General features: G+C 47.3%; 1 protein-coding gene across 1 annotated transcript in view; it reads left to right on the top strand.

The window, feature by feature from the left end:
- Positions 1 to 18,843, top strand: part of tmem67 (transmembrane protein 67) — a 495,060-nt gene that overhangs the window by 322,811 nt on the left and 153,406 nt on the right. The window contains exon 20 of the mRNA XM_085992667.1: positions 905 to 1,044. Coding sequence (XP_085848793.1) covers positions 905 to 1,044 — 140 coding nt within the window. The remainder of the gene's footprint in view (positions 1 to 904; positions 1,045 to 18,843) is intronic.

Raw genomic sequence — 18,843 nt, 5'->3', positions numbered from 1 at the left:
CATGCGCTGAAAACCGGCATTTCCTCTCCTCTCACCCAAGAGGTGAAGAGGCTAGCGCGTGCGCTGTAGGGGGCAGCGCGTGCGTCTTGGATTTCCTCTGTTTTGGGGGATTTGCGCATGTGTAAAGGCCTCCGGTCTTTACGCTTGTAAAAAGCACACGTATTTATTTTTACAGGTAAGTGGTGTTTTAGTGCAATTTAGAAAAAAAAATTCCACAGGTTTATTATTTTAAAGAATCTACAATAAGGTAAGTTTTGTTTTAGACCATTTTTATTAAAAAATTTTTTTTTTTTTTTTAATTATTGTTTAAATTATTTTTTTAAACTTATTTATGCTTAATTTAATGATTGGGATTTTTTTTTAAATTTTATTTAAAGTTTAAGTAGTGTTTTGGGTGCAGTACTTCTCATGAGTTTGACAGTTCTTACTCTCAAACTTATGAATGAAGTTTCCCCTCCCCTGATTGGCTGAACAGTGCTCACCTGATCCCAGCCGGCACATCGCACTAACTACGCCGCTGGGTCAGGTTAGCACAACGCGCCGACATCAGAACCTGGCCACCGAAAGGAAATCCACTGCGGGCCAGGTTTCAGATGTCGGCGCGCAGGGTGAGCGCACATCGGGGGCTTGCACGCGCGGCAAGCCCCCGACACCAAGTTCTGGGCCATTAAAATCCATGTTCAGACCAGAGTGCTGGAGAGGGCCCAAGTAAATGATGAGATACTGTACCTGAGCTTGGTCTCACAAAGGGTTATACCTGAAACATTAACCTTTCTTTTCTTTTTACAGATGTTGATGATCCTACTGTGCATTTCTAGCATTTTCTGTTTTCGTTTTAGATTTCTAGTATTTTAAGTTATTTTTATTTTTATACACCTTTAAACTGTTTGTTCATTGTTTGTAGGCGGAGGTGATATAAAGACTGCCCCAGCTCCTGTGAGCATCTGGAGGACATACTTTGTAGCAAATGAATGGAATAACATTCAGACTATCAGAAAAATTAATCCTATTTTTCAAATTATTGTTGTTCTTTTCTTATTGGAAGTAAGTTTAATATCTAATAGGGGAAGTAAAGAACTTCTATAAGTATTCAAGATTCTTAAAGGAATAGATAAATTGAACCCAGTAATCTGCTTGAGATTGCTACAAACCCTAGAAGCCGGGACAAAGGCACAAATCTAGAAGAGGGAAGACACACAGATAATTTAGATTACCTTCTTCATGGTGACGGCGATAAATCTCTACAACAGGCGGCCCAGTGAGAGAATGGCGGTATATGGTATGGGAAATTTAAGGGACAGTTGGATACATATTTGAGGGAGTGGGCAATTGGCAGGTATCAGTGTTTGAGACTGGCCAGATGGGACTTCATTGTCTTTTCCAATCCTGTACTTTCCTATGTTTCAAAGATAAAAATACAGATTGTCACTAACTATTTATGATCTGCACTTTTATGATTAGCAGATTACATTGTACATTTTCACTCAGCTAATTTATATTTAATTATAGTTGTTATTCAGTATGTAACTGTTTTTCTTTTTGCCCCCATCCCCCACGTTTTCTGTCCTTTTCTGAAGACATTTTTGGGCCCTTGTGGGTGGAGCAGGAATAGCATTTGTCCAATTAAAGGTGCCAAGTTTTTGTACCATTTTGGGCCAGGCATCAGCAACTCAGAAGGGCAAAAGGGCTGAGCCAGAATCCGCGTGTCACCAGTTGTTGCTGGCAAAGGATGATGGGAACTTTAAAAGGTATTTGTTCCTCAAGGAACATCACTATAACAGATTATCTGGTCATTTGTCTTTTTGCTGTTTGTGAGACCATGCTGTGCACAAATTGGTTGATGTGTTTCCCAAATTAGAACATTGACTACATTTCAAAAGTATTTAATTGACTGAAGTGTTATGGGACATCCTGAGGTCATAAAAGCCGCTATATAGATGCAAGTTCTTTATTTCTTTATATTCCATCCTATTCAGCCACACAGTCACTGACACAAAAGCATACATTGAACAGCAGGCCTATTCCAATATTATAGGCGAAGACTACATATGACCAAACTGTAGTGTGGACCTGTTAGTAACACTTTGTTTCCTTCCGTTTCTGGAGAAGGCCAAAAAGCTGAGCTGGGATCCAGTGACCATGGATGCTCAAAGGCATACCTTACAGTTGCAACTTACAATAAAAAGCCTTGATACATTCAATTTTCAAAGGGCTTCACAAATAAAAACACTATGAAGAAATCTAGCTGCATGTTGCATGTTCCCTTCATGACACCATGGTGGCCTACAACATTGGCACATGCCTATCTGTGTATATTTCCTTCAACTTACAGTATGACACAACTACTTTGCTTACATGACAAGCTGGCACCTAATGCAAAGGAATGGACCTGAACTGAAGTAGGGTTCAAAAATTGGAAGACTTTGACTAAGGAGAGAACATTAAGTGATAAAACTTTAGAGGTAGAGCCCCAAAAAGCTGTAGATGCTGTGACAATTGGAGCTTTCAAGACTGAGATTGAAAGATGTTTGTTAGTTAAGGGTATCCAGGGATATGGAGCTGAGGCGGGTAAATGGAGTTGAAGTGTCAGATCAGCCCTGATCTAATTGGATGGCGGAGCAGGCTGGAGGGATTGAATGGTCTACTCCTGTTCTTATGCAGAAGCAGAGAGACTTATGTAGGACAAGTTGATAAAGCTGTTAAGAAAAAACGATCTTAGGTTTTATTAATAACGGCATAGGGTAAAATAACAGAGGTAATGTTAAACCTAAACAAATCATTGGTTAGGCTGCAGTTCGAATATTGGGGTAGAATTTCCTCCCGGCAGTGGCTGGGCAGAGCGATTATTCTGGCCAAGTGATCACGGGGGCAGAAAGCCCAGTTGATATTAGAAACATAGAACATAGAAAAATAGGAGCAGGAGTAGGCCATTCAGCCCTTCGAGTCTGCTCCGCCATTCAATATGATCATGGCTGATCCTCTATCTCAATACCATATTCCCACTCTCTCCCCATATCCCTTGATGCCTTTTGTGTCTACAAATCTGTCTACCTCCTTCTTAAATATATTCAGTGACTTAGTCTCCACAGCCTTCTGTGGTAGAGAATTCCACAGGTTCACCACCCTCTGAGTGAAGAAATTTCTCCTCATCTCAGTCCTAAATGTCCTACCCGGTATCCTGAGACTGTAACCCCTCGTTCTAGACCCCCCAGCCAGGGGAAACATCCTCCCTGCACCCAGTCTGTCTAGCCCTGTCAGAATTTTATACGTTTCAATGAGATGCCCTCTCATTCTTCTAAACTCTAGTGAATACAGGCCTAGTCGACCCAATCTCTCCTCATACGACAGTCCTGCCATCCCAGGAATCAGTCTGGTGAACCTTTGCTGCACTCCCTCTAAGGCAAGTATATCCTTTCTTAGGTAAGGAGACCAAAACTTCACACAGTACTCCAGGTGTGGTCTCACCAAGGCCCTGTATAACTGTAGTAAGACATCCTTGCTCCTGTACTCAAATCCTCTTGCAATGAAGGCCAACATATCATTTGCCTTCCTAACTGCTTGCTGCACCTGCATGTTTGCTTTCAGTGACTGATATACAAGGACACCCAGTTCCCTCTGTACATCAACATTTCCCAATCTATCACCATTTAAATAATACTCTGCCTTTCTGTTTTTCCTACCGAAGTGGATAACTTCACATTTATCCACATCATACTGCATCTGCCATGTATTTGCCCACTCACTCAACTTGTCTAAATTGCCTTGAAGCCTCTTTGCATCCTCCTCACAACTCACAATCCCACCTAGTTTCGTGTCGTCAGCAAACTTGGAAATATTACATTTGGCTCCCTCATCCAAATCATTGATATATATTGATATTAGGAAAGCAAAGAGAGAGCATGAAAAATTCTTGGCAAGTAAAATCAAGGAAAACCCAAAGATGTTTTATAAATATATCAAGAGTAAGAGGATAACTAAAGAAAGGGTAGGGCCTATTAGAGATCATGAGGGTAATCTGTGTATGGAGGCGGGAGACGTCGGTAGGGTTCTTAATGAATACTTTGCGTCTGTTTTCACAAAGGAGAGGGGCGAAGCAGACATTGCTATCGGGGGGGAGGAGTGTGAAATATTAGATGAAATAAACATAGTGAGAGAGGAAGTATTAAGAGGTTTAGCAGCTTTAAAAGTGTATAAATCCCCAAGCCTGGATGAAATGTATCCCAGGCTGTTAAGTGAAGCAAAAGAGGAAATAGCAGAGGCCCTGACCATCATTTTGCAATCCTCTCTGGCTTCGGGTGTGGTGCCTGTAAAGTCCGCGCCTCAATAATACACGGACTTCGGGAGAACAGTTTAACAGGTACTTTACTGAACAGGAGGGTAACGTCAGACTGAAATACAGAAGCCTGCTAGGGCCTTTTATACAAGGGTGGTCACTGCCGGTACTGCAGTCTCAAACCAGTTCTTCCCTTAAAGGTACATACACAACAATTCCTCCCCTTTTAGATAAACAGTACATAACATTCATTTAACAACTAAATAATAACTAATTACAATTACAATTTTCTCAGTACTATATACATCAACTGAAATAATCATTTATAAGTTCAGTCTTTGAGGAGGCTTCCTGATCCTGACTGGATAGCACCTTTCTCGAGTATCCTGTTCTTGCGGTGGAGTCGATTCTGGCTCATTGTCATTGATTGGTTCGTCAGCTTCCAATACCACTGCTTCTGAGGTAGACGCAATCTGTACTTCGGGCTCATTACCAGGTGCACATGCTCGTGGTATAGGTTTGGCTTGTTCCTGTGACTCTAGAATCTGGTCAGCATGGCGTCTCACGATGCTCTCTCCAACGTCCACTGTGTACATTAGTGGTCCCTGCTGTGTGCATATCGTTCCTGGCTGCCATTTTTCTGTTCGGTAGTCGCGGGCCAAGACTGGTTGCCCTATCTTGAAGCTCCTGGTTGGCTTCTCATTTATGTGCTGGAACTGCTTATCCTCAACATCTCGTCTTATGTTTGGTTTGAGCAAATCCAGGCGACATCTTAGCCTTCGGTTGAAGAACAGTACGGCTGGAGCTTGGTTGGTTACTGCATGTGTCGCATTCCGGTAAGCAAACAAGAAACTATCCACCTTGTGTTGTAGTGGTATGTCGTCATTATACATTGCCTTTATGGCCTTTTTAAAGGTCTGAACAAACCTCACAGCCAATCCATTTGTGGCTGGATGATATGGGGCAGATGTGTAATGTTTCACCCCATTATTCTTCCGGAACCTCCGGAAATCCTCAGACACAAACTGTGGCCCATTGTCGGAGCAAATCTGTTCTGGCAACCCATTCCTGGCGAAGATGGTCCTTAGGACTGCAATAGTTTTCTCCGTGGTGGTGGAGGACATTTTAATGACCTCTGGCCATTTCGAATGGGCATCCACAGCGATTACAAACATTGAGTCCATAAATGGACCAGCAAAATCAATGTGTACCCGTTGCCATGGAGATGAGGGCCACTCCCATGGATGTAGCAGGGCCTGTGGTGGAGCATTTTGGACCTTCTGGCATCCTGTGCATCTCTTGGTCATATCCTCGATTTCTTTATCGATTCCCGGCCACCACACAAACGCCCTGGCTAGGCTCTTCATTTTTACCCCTCCCAGATGACCCTCATGAAGCTCATTGAGCACTCTATCTCTCAACTTGGGTGGAATTACCACTCGGGATCCACACATCAAGGTTCCCCGGCACACTGACAGCTGTTCTCTCCTTGGCGAGAATGCTGGCAACAGTGAGTCGCCATATGCTGGCCATCCCTTCACCGTCAAATCATAGACCCGAGAGAGTGTCGGGTCATTTCGGGGTTCCTACTCTATACTCGAGTTTGTAACAGGCAAACATTCGACTATGGTCGCATGGAATGTCTCAACAGGGTCCACTGCAGGTGCTTCTTCTACCGTAGGCAACGGTAGGTGCGACAGCCCATCAGCGTTTCCATGCTGTTTCATACCCTTGTACTCTATGTCGTACTGATGTGCCCCTAGAAAAAGTGACCATCTTTGCAGCCGTTGCGCCGTCATCACCGGAACGCCCTTCTTTGGGTTAAAAATGGAAACCAGGGGCTGATGATCAGTCAGTAGGGTGAATTTCTGCCCGTGCAGATAGTGATTGAACTTCTTCACCCCCCACACCAGGCTGAGGGCCTCTCTGTCAATCTGGGCCTAGTTACGCTCGGCTGAGGTTAGCGAGCGCGACGCAAAGGCTATTGGCCTCTCTGAACCGTCATGGAATTTGTGTGACAGTACCGCTCCAATGCCGTAGGGTGACGCATCACATGCCAACCAAATCGGTAGTGTGGGGTTGTAGTGGGCCAATACTTCTTTTGAAGTGATTAGGCATTTACATTCCTGAAAGGCACGCTTACACTCATCACTCCATTTCCATGTCACTCCAGTTTGCAGCAGGGCGTTCAGTGGGTGCAGAATTGTAGATAAATTCGGCAAGAACTTATGGTAGTAGTTCACCAACCCGAGGAACGACCTCAGTTGCGACACATTTTCCGGTGCTGGAGCCTTGACTACAGCCTCAATCTTGTCCGGCGACTTATGCAACCCTTCCTCGTCAATCATGTGGCCACAATACGAGATTTGTCTCCTGAAGAACTCGCATTTGGGGCGGTTGGCTCGTAGCCCATATTCCTGTAATCTCGTGAGCACCTGCTCCAGGTTGGCAAGGTGTTCACTGTCATTTTCGCCCGTAACCAGGATGTCGTCCAAATAACACTGGGTCCCCGGGATCCCTTGCAGGACTTGTTTCATCGCCCTCTGCCAAATAGCCGGGGCTGATGCTACCCCGAATACCAGTCAATCGTACTGGTAAAGGCCTTTGTGAGTGTTTATCGTGAGGTATTTTCTAGACGCTTCTTCCACCTCCATTTGTAGATACGCTTGGGCCAGATCAATCTTTGTAAAACGTTTCCCTCCAGAAAGTGAGGTGAAAATATCTTCTACCCGCGGAAGTGGATACTGTACTGTGTGCAGGACTGGGTTCACAGTCACCTTGAAGTCCCCACAGATGCGAACCTTCTTTGGCTCCCCAGGCGTGCTGCTCAATACTTTCTTCATTACAGGAACGATGGGTGTGGGCCACTCGCTCCAGTCCACCTTGGACAGCACACCCGAATGCTCCAGACTCTCCAGCTCAGCTTCAACGGCTGGGCGGATCGCGTATGGCACCGGTCTGGCCTTAAAAACTTTTGGGTTTGCTTTATCTTCAATCTTTATGGTTGCCTTTACTCCTTTTAGAGTCCCAAGTCCTTGTTGGAACACGTCTTCCGCGTCAGATAGAATTTGTGACAGACGTCCAGGTGCGACGTCATCATCCTTTTTGTCAGTCACAGTTAGCGCCTGAATGGAATGCCAATCCAATTGTATTTTTCGGATCCATTCACGTCCCAATAATGGTGGTCCTCCATCTCATAGTATATACATATGCAGTTTCTGTGTTTCCTTGCCGTTATATTTAACTGGCACCCTTATTTTTCCTCTGGGGTAGACCTTTTGCCCCGTGTATGTCTTCAATGCAATGGACGTGTCCTTTAAGGGTATGTGTGAGAATAGCCGCTCATAGTCTCGTCGATTCATGACAGTTAGGGCTGATCCTGTGTCCAATTCCTTCTTTACTGGGGACCCTGCTATCGTGAGGGTGACCCAAATGGTTCGGTGATCCTCCTTTGCGATCACGTTTTGTAACTTTAGACAACTTAGTCTCCTGCTCCCGGAGTCCTTATCACTCTCCTGATCTTCCGAACTACTGTCTGTCAGTTTCTTTACTTTCCTGTACTGCTCCTTAGTAGTTCTTGTCGTGTTGGTTTTCTTTCCCGACCTGCAGACTCTTGCTATATGTCCCATTTTTCCGCATTGCCTGCATACTTTGTCCTTAAACCAGCAGTCCTTCTGCTCATGGGTTGTTCTGCCACAGCGATAGCACTTTTCTACTCCATACGCCATTTCGTTAGCGCTGTATTCTTGTGGTTTCTGTTGTATTTCCGCAGCTCCCCGTGCTGCTGCTTCGTAGGATACTGTCACGCTGAAAGCCTGTTCTAGCGTCAGGTCCTTTTTCGAAAGTAGTCGTTTCTGGGTTCCTTCACTCTGGAGCCCGCAGACAAACTTATCCCGTAAGGTGTCTGCCAGTCCTGCTCCGAACTGGCAGTGCTTCGATAACTTGCGTAGTTGCATAAGATAGTCAGCATTGCTCTCATCTTTGTGCTGGTTTCTTTTATGGAACTTGAATCTTTCTGCTATCAGCAGCGGTGTAGGGTTTAAGTGTTCCTTTAAGATATTAACAATCTCCTCAAAACTTTTCTCCATTGGTTTTGCTGGGGTAATTAAATTCCGCAATAGGCCGTACATACTCGCACCCATCAGATTTAATAATACCGACGCCCTCTTTCCATCGGCCACCTCATTTGCCTTGCAGTACACTTCAATTCTTTCCACATACGTGGTCCAGTCTTCTACCTCGTTGTCGAAAGCAGTGATACTGCCACTTTTCGGCATCTTGGGTGATTTAAAATGGCGCCTCCCGCGCTTTTGCTTCTTCCCCAATGGAATAAAATGGCGCCTCCCGCGCTTTTGCTTCTTCCCCAATGGGATAAAATGGCGCCTCCCGCGCTTTTGCTTCTTCCCCTTGCTGCCACGCTGCTCCTAACATTCTACAGGGTAATGGCGGTGACCCGCGGCTTCAGCGCGTCTCGCTTTCCTTCCCCCCGTTTATTTTCTCTCCGCTGCCCGGTTCTTGAGCACCGACCACGCCCTGTGCGCTCCTCCCTCTCTCTCTCTTGTTTTCTTTCCCCGGCAACGCTGCGCGGCCCATTTTGTAGAGCCGCTCGATCGAGCTTGAGCCCGCCGCAGTCCGGAAAGATCAGCGCACTACCTGCTACCAGCACGATTTGCTGGAACACCTTAACTGGGGAGCCAAGCACAGCTCTCCACAGCCTCTCCCGCAATTCTCCGAACACTGATGAATTCTTTGGGCAGTTGCCCGCGGTCGACGCCCGTTGCTCAGACTACGACCTCCAAGAAACCTCCTCTCAGGGTGAGATCCCCGTGAGACGATGCCGCACTGCAGGTGAGTTCGAACTTACTCGTCGCCACTGTAAAGTCCGCGCCTCAATAATACACGGACTTCGGGAGAACAGTTTTACAGGTCAGACTGAAATACAGAAGCCTGCTAGGGCCTTTTATACAGGGGTGGTCACTGCCGGTACTGCAGTCTCAAACCAGTTCTTCACTTAAAGGTACATACACAACAGTGCCGGAGGACTGGAGGACTGCTAATGTGGTACCCTTGTTTAAAAAGGGAGAAAAGGATAGGCCGAGTAATTACAGGCCAGCCAGCCTAACCTCGGTGCTGGGAAAATTATTGGAAAGAATTCTGAAGGACAGGATAAATCTTCATTTAGAAAGACACGGATTAATCAAGGATAGTCAGCACGGATTTGTTAAGGAAAGGTCGTGTCTGACAAACTTGATTGAATTTTTTGAGGAGGTAACAAGGAGGGTAGATGAGGGTAGTGCATTTGATGTAGTGTATATGGACACTAAAAAGCAAGGCTTTTGATAAGGTTCCACATGGCAGACTGGTCACGAAGTTAAAAGCCCATGGGATCCAGGGCAAAGCATCAAGTTGGATTCAAAACTGGCTCGGAGACAGGAAACAGAGGGTAATGGTTGCTGGGTGTTTTTGTGACTGGAAGGCTGTTTCCAGTGGGGTTCCGCAGGGCTCAGTACTAGGTCCCTTGCTTTTTGTGGTATATATCAATGATCTTGACTTGAATATAGGTGGTATGATTAAGAAGTTTGCAGATGATACTAAAATCGGCTGTGTGGTTGATACTGAAGAAGGAAGCTATCAATAAATTGGTCAGGTGGGCAGAACAGTGGCAAATGGAATTTAATCCAGAGAAGTGTGAGGTAATGCATTTGGGGAGGGCTAACAAGGAAAGGGAATACACATTAAATGGTAGGACACTGAGTAGTGTAGAGGAACAAAGGGACCTTGGAGTGCATGTGCACAGATCCCTGAAGGCCAAGTAGATAAGGTGGTTAAGAAGGCATACGGAATGCTTGCCTTTATTAACCGTGACATAGAATACAAGAGCAGGGGGGTTATGCTTCAACTGTATAAAACACTAGTTAGGCCTCAGCTAGAGTACTGCTTGCAGTTCTGGTTGCCACATTACAGGAAAGATATGATTGCACTAGAGAGGGTACAGAGGAGATTTACAAGGATGTTGCCGGGAGTAGAGCATCTTAGCTATGAGGAAAGACTGGATAGGCTGGGTCTGTTTTCCTTGGAACAGAGGAGGCTGAGGGGAGACCTTATTGAGGTGTATAAAATTATGAGGGGCACAGATAAAGTGGATAGAAAGGACCTATTTCCCTTAGCAGAGGGGTCAAAAACCAGGGGGCACAGATTTAAAGTAATTGGGTAATTGGGGGAAGGTTTAGAGGAGATTTGAGGGGAAATTTCTTCACCCAGAGGGTTGTGGGGGTCTGGAACTCACTGCCTGAAAGGGTGATAGAGGCAGGAACCCTAAACACATTCAAAAAGTACTTGGATGTGCACTTGGGATTCTCTAACCTGCAGGGCTATGGACCAAGAGCTGGGAAGTGGGATTAGGCTGGATAGCTCTTTGTTGGCCGGTGCAGACACAATGGGCCAAAATGGCCTCCTTCCATGCTGTAACTTTCTATGATGTATGATTCTATTATGACTAGCTGAGGCCTAAGCACTGATCCCTGCAGTACCCCACTAGTCACCACCTGCCACCCCGAAATAGACCCATTTATTCCTACTCTCTGTTTCCTGTCTGTTAGCCAATTTTCAATCCATGCCAATATATTACCCCCAATCCCATGTGCTTTAATTTTGCACACTAACCTCTTATGTGGGATTTTATCAAAGGCCTTCTGAAAATCCACCACATCCACTGGTTCTCCCTTATCTATTCTACCAGTTACATCCTCAAAAAACTCCAGTAGGTTTGTCAAACACGATTTCCCTTTCATAATTCCATGTTGACTTCGTCTAATCCTGTTGATATTTTCTAAGTGTCCTTTTATCACATCCTTTATAATAGACTCTAGCATTTTCCCTACTACTGATGTTAGGCTAACCGGTCTGTAGTTCCCTGTTTTCTCTCTTCCCTCCTTTTTTAAATAGTGTTGTTACATTTGCCACCCTCCAATCTGCAGGAACTGTTCCATAATCTATAGAATTTTGGAAGATGACAACCAATGCATCCACTATTTCCATGGCCTCTTTTAGTACTCTGGGATGCAGATTATCAAGCCCTGGGGATTTATCAGCTTTCAGTCCCATTAATTTCTCCAGCACTATTTTTTTACTAATACTAATTTCCTTTAATTCCTCCTTCTCACTAGACCCTTGGTTCCCTAGCATTTCCCTGACGTTATTTGTGTCCTCTTCCGTGAAGACAGAACCAAAGTATTTGTTTAATTGCTCTGCCATTTCCTTTTTCCCCATTATAAGTTCTCCTGTTTCTGACTGTAAGGGACCTACATTTGTCTTCACTAATCTTTTTCTTTTTACATACTTGTAGAAGCTTTTGCAATCCACTTTTATGTTCCTTGCAAGTTTACTCTCAGACTCTATTTTTCCCCTCTTAATCAATCTCTTGGTCCTTTTTTGCTGAATTCTCAACTGCTCCCATTCCTCAGGCTTGCTACTTTTTCTGACAACTTAATATGACTCCTCTTTGGATCTAATACTATCCTTAATTTCTTTTGTTAGCCATGGTTGGGCCGCTTTTCCTTTTGTGTTTTTGCGCCAGAAAGGAACGTATAACTGTTGCAATTCATGCATTCGTTCCTTAAATGTTAGCCATTGCCTATTCACCGTCATGCCTTTTAATGAAGCTCCCGAATCTATCATAGCCAACTCACTCCTCATACCTTCATAGTTTCCTTTGTTTAAATTTAGGACCCTAGTTTCGGATTGGACTTCTTCACCTTCCATCTTAATGAAGAATTCTATCATGTCATGGTCACTCTTCCTTAAAGGACCCTGCACAACAAGATTATTAATTATCCCCTTCTCATTGCACAATACCCAATCTAGGATAGCCTGTTCCCTAGTTGGCTCCTCAACGCACTGGTCTAAAAAAACATCTCGTACACACTCCAGGAATTCATCCTCCCCAGTATTATTGCCAATCTGGTTTGGCCAGTCTATATGTAGATTAAAGTCACCCATGATTACTGTAGTACCCTTGTTACATGCATCTCTAATTTCCTGTTTGATGCCATCCTCTACGTTACCACTACTGTTTGGAGGCCTATAGACAACTCCCACCAATGCTTTCTGCCCCTTGGTGCTTCTTAGCTCCACCCAGACTGATTCTACATCTTGATTTTCTCAGCCAATATCCTTTCTCACTATTGGTAGACAAGGTGGTTAAAAAGGCATATGGGATACTTGCCTTCATTAGCCAAGGCTTAGAATATAAGAGCAGGGAGGTTATGATGGAGCTGTACAAAACGCTAGTTAGGCCACAGCTGGAATACTGTGTTCAGTTCTGGTCACCGCACTATAGGAAGGATGTGATTGCATTGGAAAGGGTGCAGAGGAGATTCACCAGGATGTTACCTGGGCTGGAGCGCTTCAGCTATGAAGAGAGACTGGACAGGCTGGGGTTGTTTTCCTTAGAGCAGAGAAGGCTGGTTGAGGTGTACAAAATTATGAGGGGCATAGATAAGGTAGATAGAAAGGAACTTTTCCCCTTAGTAGAGGGGTCAATAACCAGGGGGCATAGTTTCAAGGTAAGGGGCAGGAGGTTTAGAGGGGATTTGAGGAAAAACTTTTTCACCCAGGGGGTGGTTGGAATCTGGAACTCACTGCCTGAAAGGGTGGTAGAGGCAGGAACCCTCACAACATTCAAGAAGCATTTAGATGAGCACTTGAAACACCATAGCATACAAGGCTACGGACCAAGTGCTGGAAAATGGAATTAGAATAGATAGAGCTTGGTGGCTGGCGCGGACACGATGGGCCGAAGGGCCATATAACTCTATGGGGGAGAAATTCAGTATCGCCCCATTTGGGGCACAATTATTGGCCGGTCGCAAAGTTTAGCGCCTGGCGCTAATTATCGCCTCCGACTGCAAACTTGGCTTTTATCGCCCCTGGAGGTGATTGGAGTGCTAAATCAGGCGCTTCACACCTGTCTTAAGGCGTAAAGGCCGAGGAGCCAGGCGCTACCTCAGAGCGCTGGCGAAGCTCATGTGATGTCAGTCAGCAATGGAACACAGACACACTGGCGCTGGCCAGTTCTTAAAGGGGTGGGTTGATCTTGCTCTCCATCCACATCCTGCTCCTTGCAGCCTTGAATCTCAGTCTGGAGAGACTTGTACATCAAATCTGCTGGAAAGAACAATGGAGAGACCCAGGGAAAGAGCTCACAGTGCAGCCCTCACAGTCTCTTCTAAATCGATGCAAGGAAGGGCAAATCAAAATGAACCTGCAAAATGCTGCTTAGTACCCTAAACTCCTTTACACAGTGTTGAATCTCTCCAGAAGTCTCTCTCTCTCTCAGAATGTGTGGTGCAAAAATGTCACCAACAAAAAAAGGCAGGAAGTGGTCACCTTTAAATAGCGCTCCCCCAGTCCCTTTCTGACTGCTGAACGCTCCCCTCAACCTGTCGTTGCTAGCGGCAGGTGGTAAGGCAGGGGGCGCCACTCAATATCCGGTCCGGGGGGGTGCTACCGGGGCGTTGCGCACTCGACTGATGTCACGATCTGCCGGCGCAGGAGATCGTGGCGGTAGTGTTTAGTGCCGCCGCAAAATGTCTAGTTAATTTTGCGAGTGGCGCAAACATCGCCGCGCCCAGGCGCTAGTTGCTTTGTGCCCCATTAGTGCCCTCTTAAGGCGCTAACGGGAGGCGCAAACCAACTAAATTTTTCCCCCTATGACTTTATGCTCTGATTTCATCCTTTACTAACAACGCCACCCCACCTCCTTTTCCTTTTTGCCTGCCCTTCCTAAATATCGAATACTCCTTGGATATTCAGCTCCCAGCCTTGGTCGTCCTGCAGCCATGACTCCGTAATTGCCATTATATTGTATCCATTTACATCTATTTGTGCTGTTAATTCGTCTACCTTATTACGAATGCTTTGTGCATTCGGATACAGTGCCTTTAGATTTTTCTTTTTAACTTTTTAGAAATCCCAACATTTTTTTGTACTATGGCCCTATTTGTCTTATTACCATTTTTGCTTACCCGGACCCTATTTGTTAGTGCACTCCTTTTTTTGTACGCTCGGTCCCTTCCTGACACAATCTGGTTATCCTTACCCTAATCACTTTCCTGCACTGCTTCCTTGTCTTTTCTCTTTAGCATTCTAGATTTCTCTTCACTGGGACCCTCTCCCCCTTATTTAGTTTAAAGCCCTATCTACCTCCCTAGTTATTCAATTCACTAGAACTCTGGTCCCAGCATGGTTCAGGTGTAGTCCGTCCCAATGCAACAGCTCTCTATCCCCAGTACTGGTTGCCAGTGCCCCACGAATTGAAACCCACTTCTCCCACACCAATCTTTGAGCCATGCATTCATCTCCCTGATCCTATTGGCCCTATGCCAATTTGCTCGTGGCTCTGGTAATCAGAGATTATGACCTTTGTGGTTCTGCTTTTTAATTAAGTCCCTAGCTGCTCAAACTCTCTCAGCAGAACCTCTTTATTTGTCCTACCTATGTCGTTGGTACCTACGAGGACCACGACAACTGGATCCTCCCCCTCCCACTCCAAGTTCTTCTCCAGCCCGGAGGAGATGTCCTTTACCCTGGCACCAGGTAGGCAACATAGCCTTCGGGACTGATGCTCCTGGCTGCAGAGAACAGTGTCTATCCCCCTAACTATACTGTTGCCTACTACAACCATCTTCCTTTTTACTCCCCCCACTTGAACGGCTTCCTGTACCACGATGCCGTGGTCAGTTTGCTCATTCTCCCCGCAGTCCCTGCACTTGTCCACAAGGGTTGCAAGAACCTCGAATCTATCGAACAAGTGCAGGGACTGAGGCTCCTGCAATACTACCTCCTGGATTCCCGTACCTGCCTCACTCACATTCACACCCTCCTGTCCCTGACCACGTGTCAATTCTAAAGTATTTAACCTAAGGGGTGTGGCTGCCTCCTGGAGCAAAATGTCCAGGTAACTTTCTCCCCCCCGATGACTCGCAATGTCTGCATTCAGACTCCAGCCCCTCAACTTGGAGCCAAAGTACCTCGAGCCGCAGACACTTACCGCAGATGTAATCACCCTGGACAAAAATGTCCAGAAGCTCCCACATATTGCAGTAGCAACACATCTCCTGTTTGCCCATTATTTTATTTATTTAATTAATTAGTTTAGTGTTAATCAAATTATTTTCCTCGTTTAGTTTATTAAATTAATTAAATTAAGTTTAGTTTTTAAAATTTGGTTGTGTGTTATATGTTATCTTAAAACTTGACCCACAGTCACTACTAATCACTTACCTGCCTTACCTGTGACGTCACACTGCTGTTTTCTATTATTGCAGGTCTGCTGCTGCTTTTATCCCCACTCTCGGGACTCAGTCTGCTCCCGCTGACGTCTGCCGCCGCTCTGCGGGAGAAGTTAGGAAAAGCAAGCACCTCCTTCCTCCACTTCACTAAACTCCCACACTTACCAAACTCCCACACTTACCAAACTCCCAGCTGCTCACTCTGTGCTCACTGCACTCAGCCTGGCCTTATTTGTATTCCATTGGTGGCTGCCCAGGCATTGGGATCGCTGACTGGCAACCCACCTGTGGTAAGCCACTTTTATCGTTCACTATCGTTACACTATAGTTATCACTGTTATATCGTTACTCTATGGTTATCACTGTTCACACTGTTGTATCACTATATGAGGTCGCCTCTTGTCACACTGTTATACCTGGGCTGACCACTGCTGACTCCGCCCATGGCTCCACCTACCTGCCCAGGTATAAAGGTGGTCGACTGGCTGGTATTCCTCCTTGTTGGATCCGATCACCCACGAGGGTGGGCTCTGTTATTTAGCCAATAAAAACCTACAGTTACTTTCTTAACTCGTCGCTTTTCATTGGATGAATTGATAGGTATATCAATTTTATTGGCTAAATTTTAAAATGTCGTTCCCTGAGCAGCAAAGCGAGCAGCAAAGCGAGCAGCAAAACGACCAGCCAGACGCCGAGCTACAACAGCCACAGCAGCCAGCTTGGCTGTGAGCCCTCAGACCACCGTACCTGGATCTAAACCCACAGGCTGCAAACTCAGCCCTCGACTTCGAACACTGGCTGAGCTGTTTCGAGTCCTACCTGGGAGAATCCGGCGTGCCTCAGAGATCCAAGCTAAGAGTTCTGACCGCCCAAGTGAGCCCTAAAGTATTCGCACTCATCCGGGACCTTAAAACATACGAGGACGCCATCAACTGGCTGAAAAGACAGTACCAGAGCCCGGTAAATTCCATGTATACCAGACACCTCCTAAGATCCCGCCCGCAACAGCCAGGAGAGCCCGTGGATGAATTTTTACGGGTGCTACAAGCACTCGGCAGAGACTGTAACTTTAAAGCGGTAACGGCGGCAGAAAATACTGAAGACAATGTCCGCGATGCCTTCGTGAAAGGCCTGCGGTCCGACTACTCACGGCAAAGACTACTGGAAGCAAAGGACCTCGACCTGGACAAAGCTGCAGCCCTCGCTCGCTCTCTAGAAGTGGCCCATCGGGACCTCGAGGCATACTCAAGGTACTGTAACTCGCGACCCTGGGACATGGGACCGACCCCGACCGCAATACCCCCCGCAGCAACCCCCCTGGGACCTACCTCAGCGTCGGCGTCCCGGACCCGATCGAGACCGCCACCCCCGGTACCGGCTCCGACATCGGACCCCCGCGATCGGGCCGCCGGCTGCTTCTTCTGCGGCCAGGCGAAACACCCGAGGTCACGCTGCCCTGCCAAAACGCGACCTGCTCGACCTGCTTGAAGAAAGGCCACTTCGCAAAGGCCTGCAGAGGGGGATCAACAGAGGCCAGCAGTGCCTCATGCGAGCTGTGGGGGCGGCCATCTTCCATCAAGGCAACAGAGGCCAGCATCCCCACATGTGAGTCATGGGGGCGGCCATCTTTGATCCAGGCAACCGACACCAGCAGTGCCTCATGTGAGTTACGGGGGCAGCCATCTTCTCCGCCATTTTGTCCAACCTCGTGGGAGACGCCATTTTACCCACCACGCTCGACCGCCACCGTGCCTCTAGACCCGACTACCGCCTCACCCGCAGACTACAGCAACTCGCTCAGCTATACACTAGCCTCCGTCACACTGGACCAAGCCCGCCCGCATCACCTGTCCAAGTCCATGATGGACATCAAAGTAAACGGCCACGCCACGACCTGCCTGTTCGACAGCGGAAGCACGGAGAGTTTCATCCGCCCAGACACGGTGAGCCACTACTCCCTCCCTGTCCAGCCAACGCGCAACCGGATCTCGATAGCATCGAGGTCCCACGCCACAGACATCAGTGGCTATTGTGTTGTGACCCTGTCGGTTAAGGGTACGGAGTATAAAAATTTTAAACTCCTCGTCCTGCCCCAGCTATGCGCTGCCGCCCTACTAGGGCTAGACTTCCAATCCCACCTCCAAAGCGTCACGCTAGCATACGGCGGACCCCTCCCCCCACTCACAGTCGACAACCAGCAGAACTGCCCACCGCGTAACACCTGCGGCCTATCCACCCTCAAGGTCCCGCCACCTTCCCTGTTCGCTAACCTCACCCCCGACTGCAAACCCGTTGCTACCAAGAGCAGGCGGTACAGCGCCGGGGACAGAGCTTTCATTAGCTCTGAGGTGCAGCGTCTCCTGAAGGAGGGCATCATCGAAGGGAGCACCAGCCCCTGGCGTGCCCAGGTCGTGGTCGTTAAGACCGGCAATAAAAACTGCCTGGTCATCGACTACAGCCAGACCATAAACAGGTACACCCAGCTGGACGCATACCCCCTTCCCCGCATATCTGATATGGTCAATCAGATCGCACAATACCGAGTATTCTCTACCATCGACCTTAAGTCGGCCTACCACCAACTCCCTATCCGCCCTGAGGACCGCCAGTATACCGCCTTCGAGGCGAATGGCCACCTCTACCACTTCCTTAGGGTTCCCTTCGGCGTCACCAACGGGGTTTCGGTCTTCCAAAGCGAGATGGACCGGATGGTTGACCAGAACGGGCTGCACGCCACGTTCCCCTACCTAGATAACGTCACCATCTGCGGCCGCGACCGGCAGGACCATGACGTTAATCTGGAGAGATTCCTCCGTACGGCCCAACGGCTGAACCTCACCTACAATAAGGAGAAATGTGTGTTTAACACCTCGCGCCTTGCCATCCTCGGCTGTGTAGTAGAGAACGGAGTCATCGGCCCCGACCCCGAAAGAATGCGTCCCCTCATGGAGCTACCCCTCCCCCACTGTCCAAAGGCTCTGAAGAGAACCCTGGGGCTCTTCGCCTACTATGCCCAATGGGTGCCCAATTATGCAGACAAAGCCAGACCCCTCATGAAGTCCACATCCTTCCCCCTTACGGAGGAAGCGTGCGCAGCCTTCTCCCTCATTAAGGGAGACATTGCCAAGGCCACAATGCACGCAGTGGATGAGTCCATCCCCTTCCAAGTGGAGAGCGATGCATCCGACTTCGCCCTAGCCGCTACCCTTAACCAGGAGGGGAGACCAGTGGCCTTCTTCTCAAGGACCCTACAGGGCCCTGAGATCCGACACTCGTTGG

Source organism: Somniosus microcephalus, chromosome 7 (genome assembly GCF_052327205.1).
Source record: "Somniosus microcephalus isolate GS21.2 chromosome 7, FLI_Smic_1.0, whole genome shotgun sequence".
NCBI lineage: Eukaryota > Metazoa > Chordata > Chondrichthyes > Squaliformes > Somniosidae > Somniosus > Somniosus microcephalus.
Note: the sequence above shows the minus strand (reverse complement) of the source record. Positions and strands in the feature narration are given on the sequence as shown.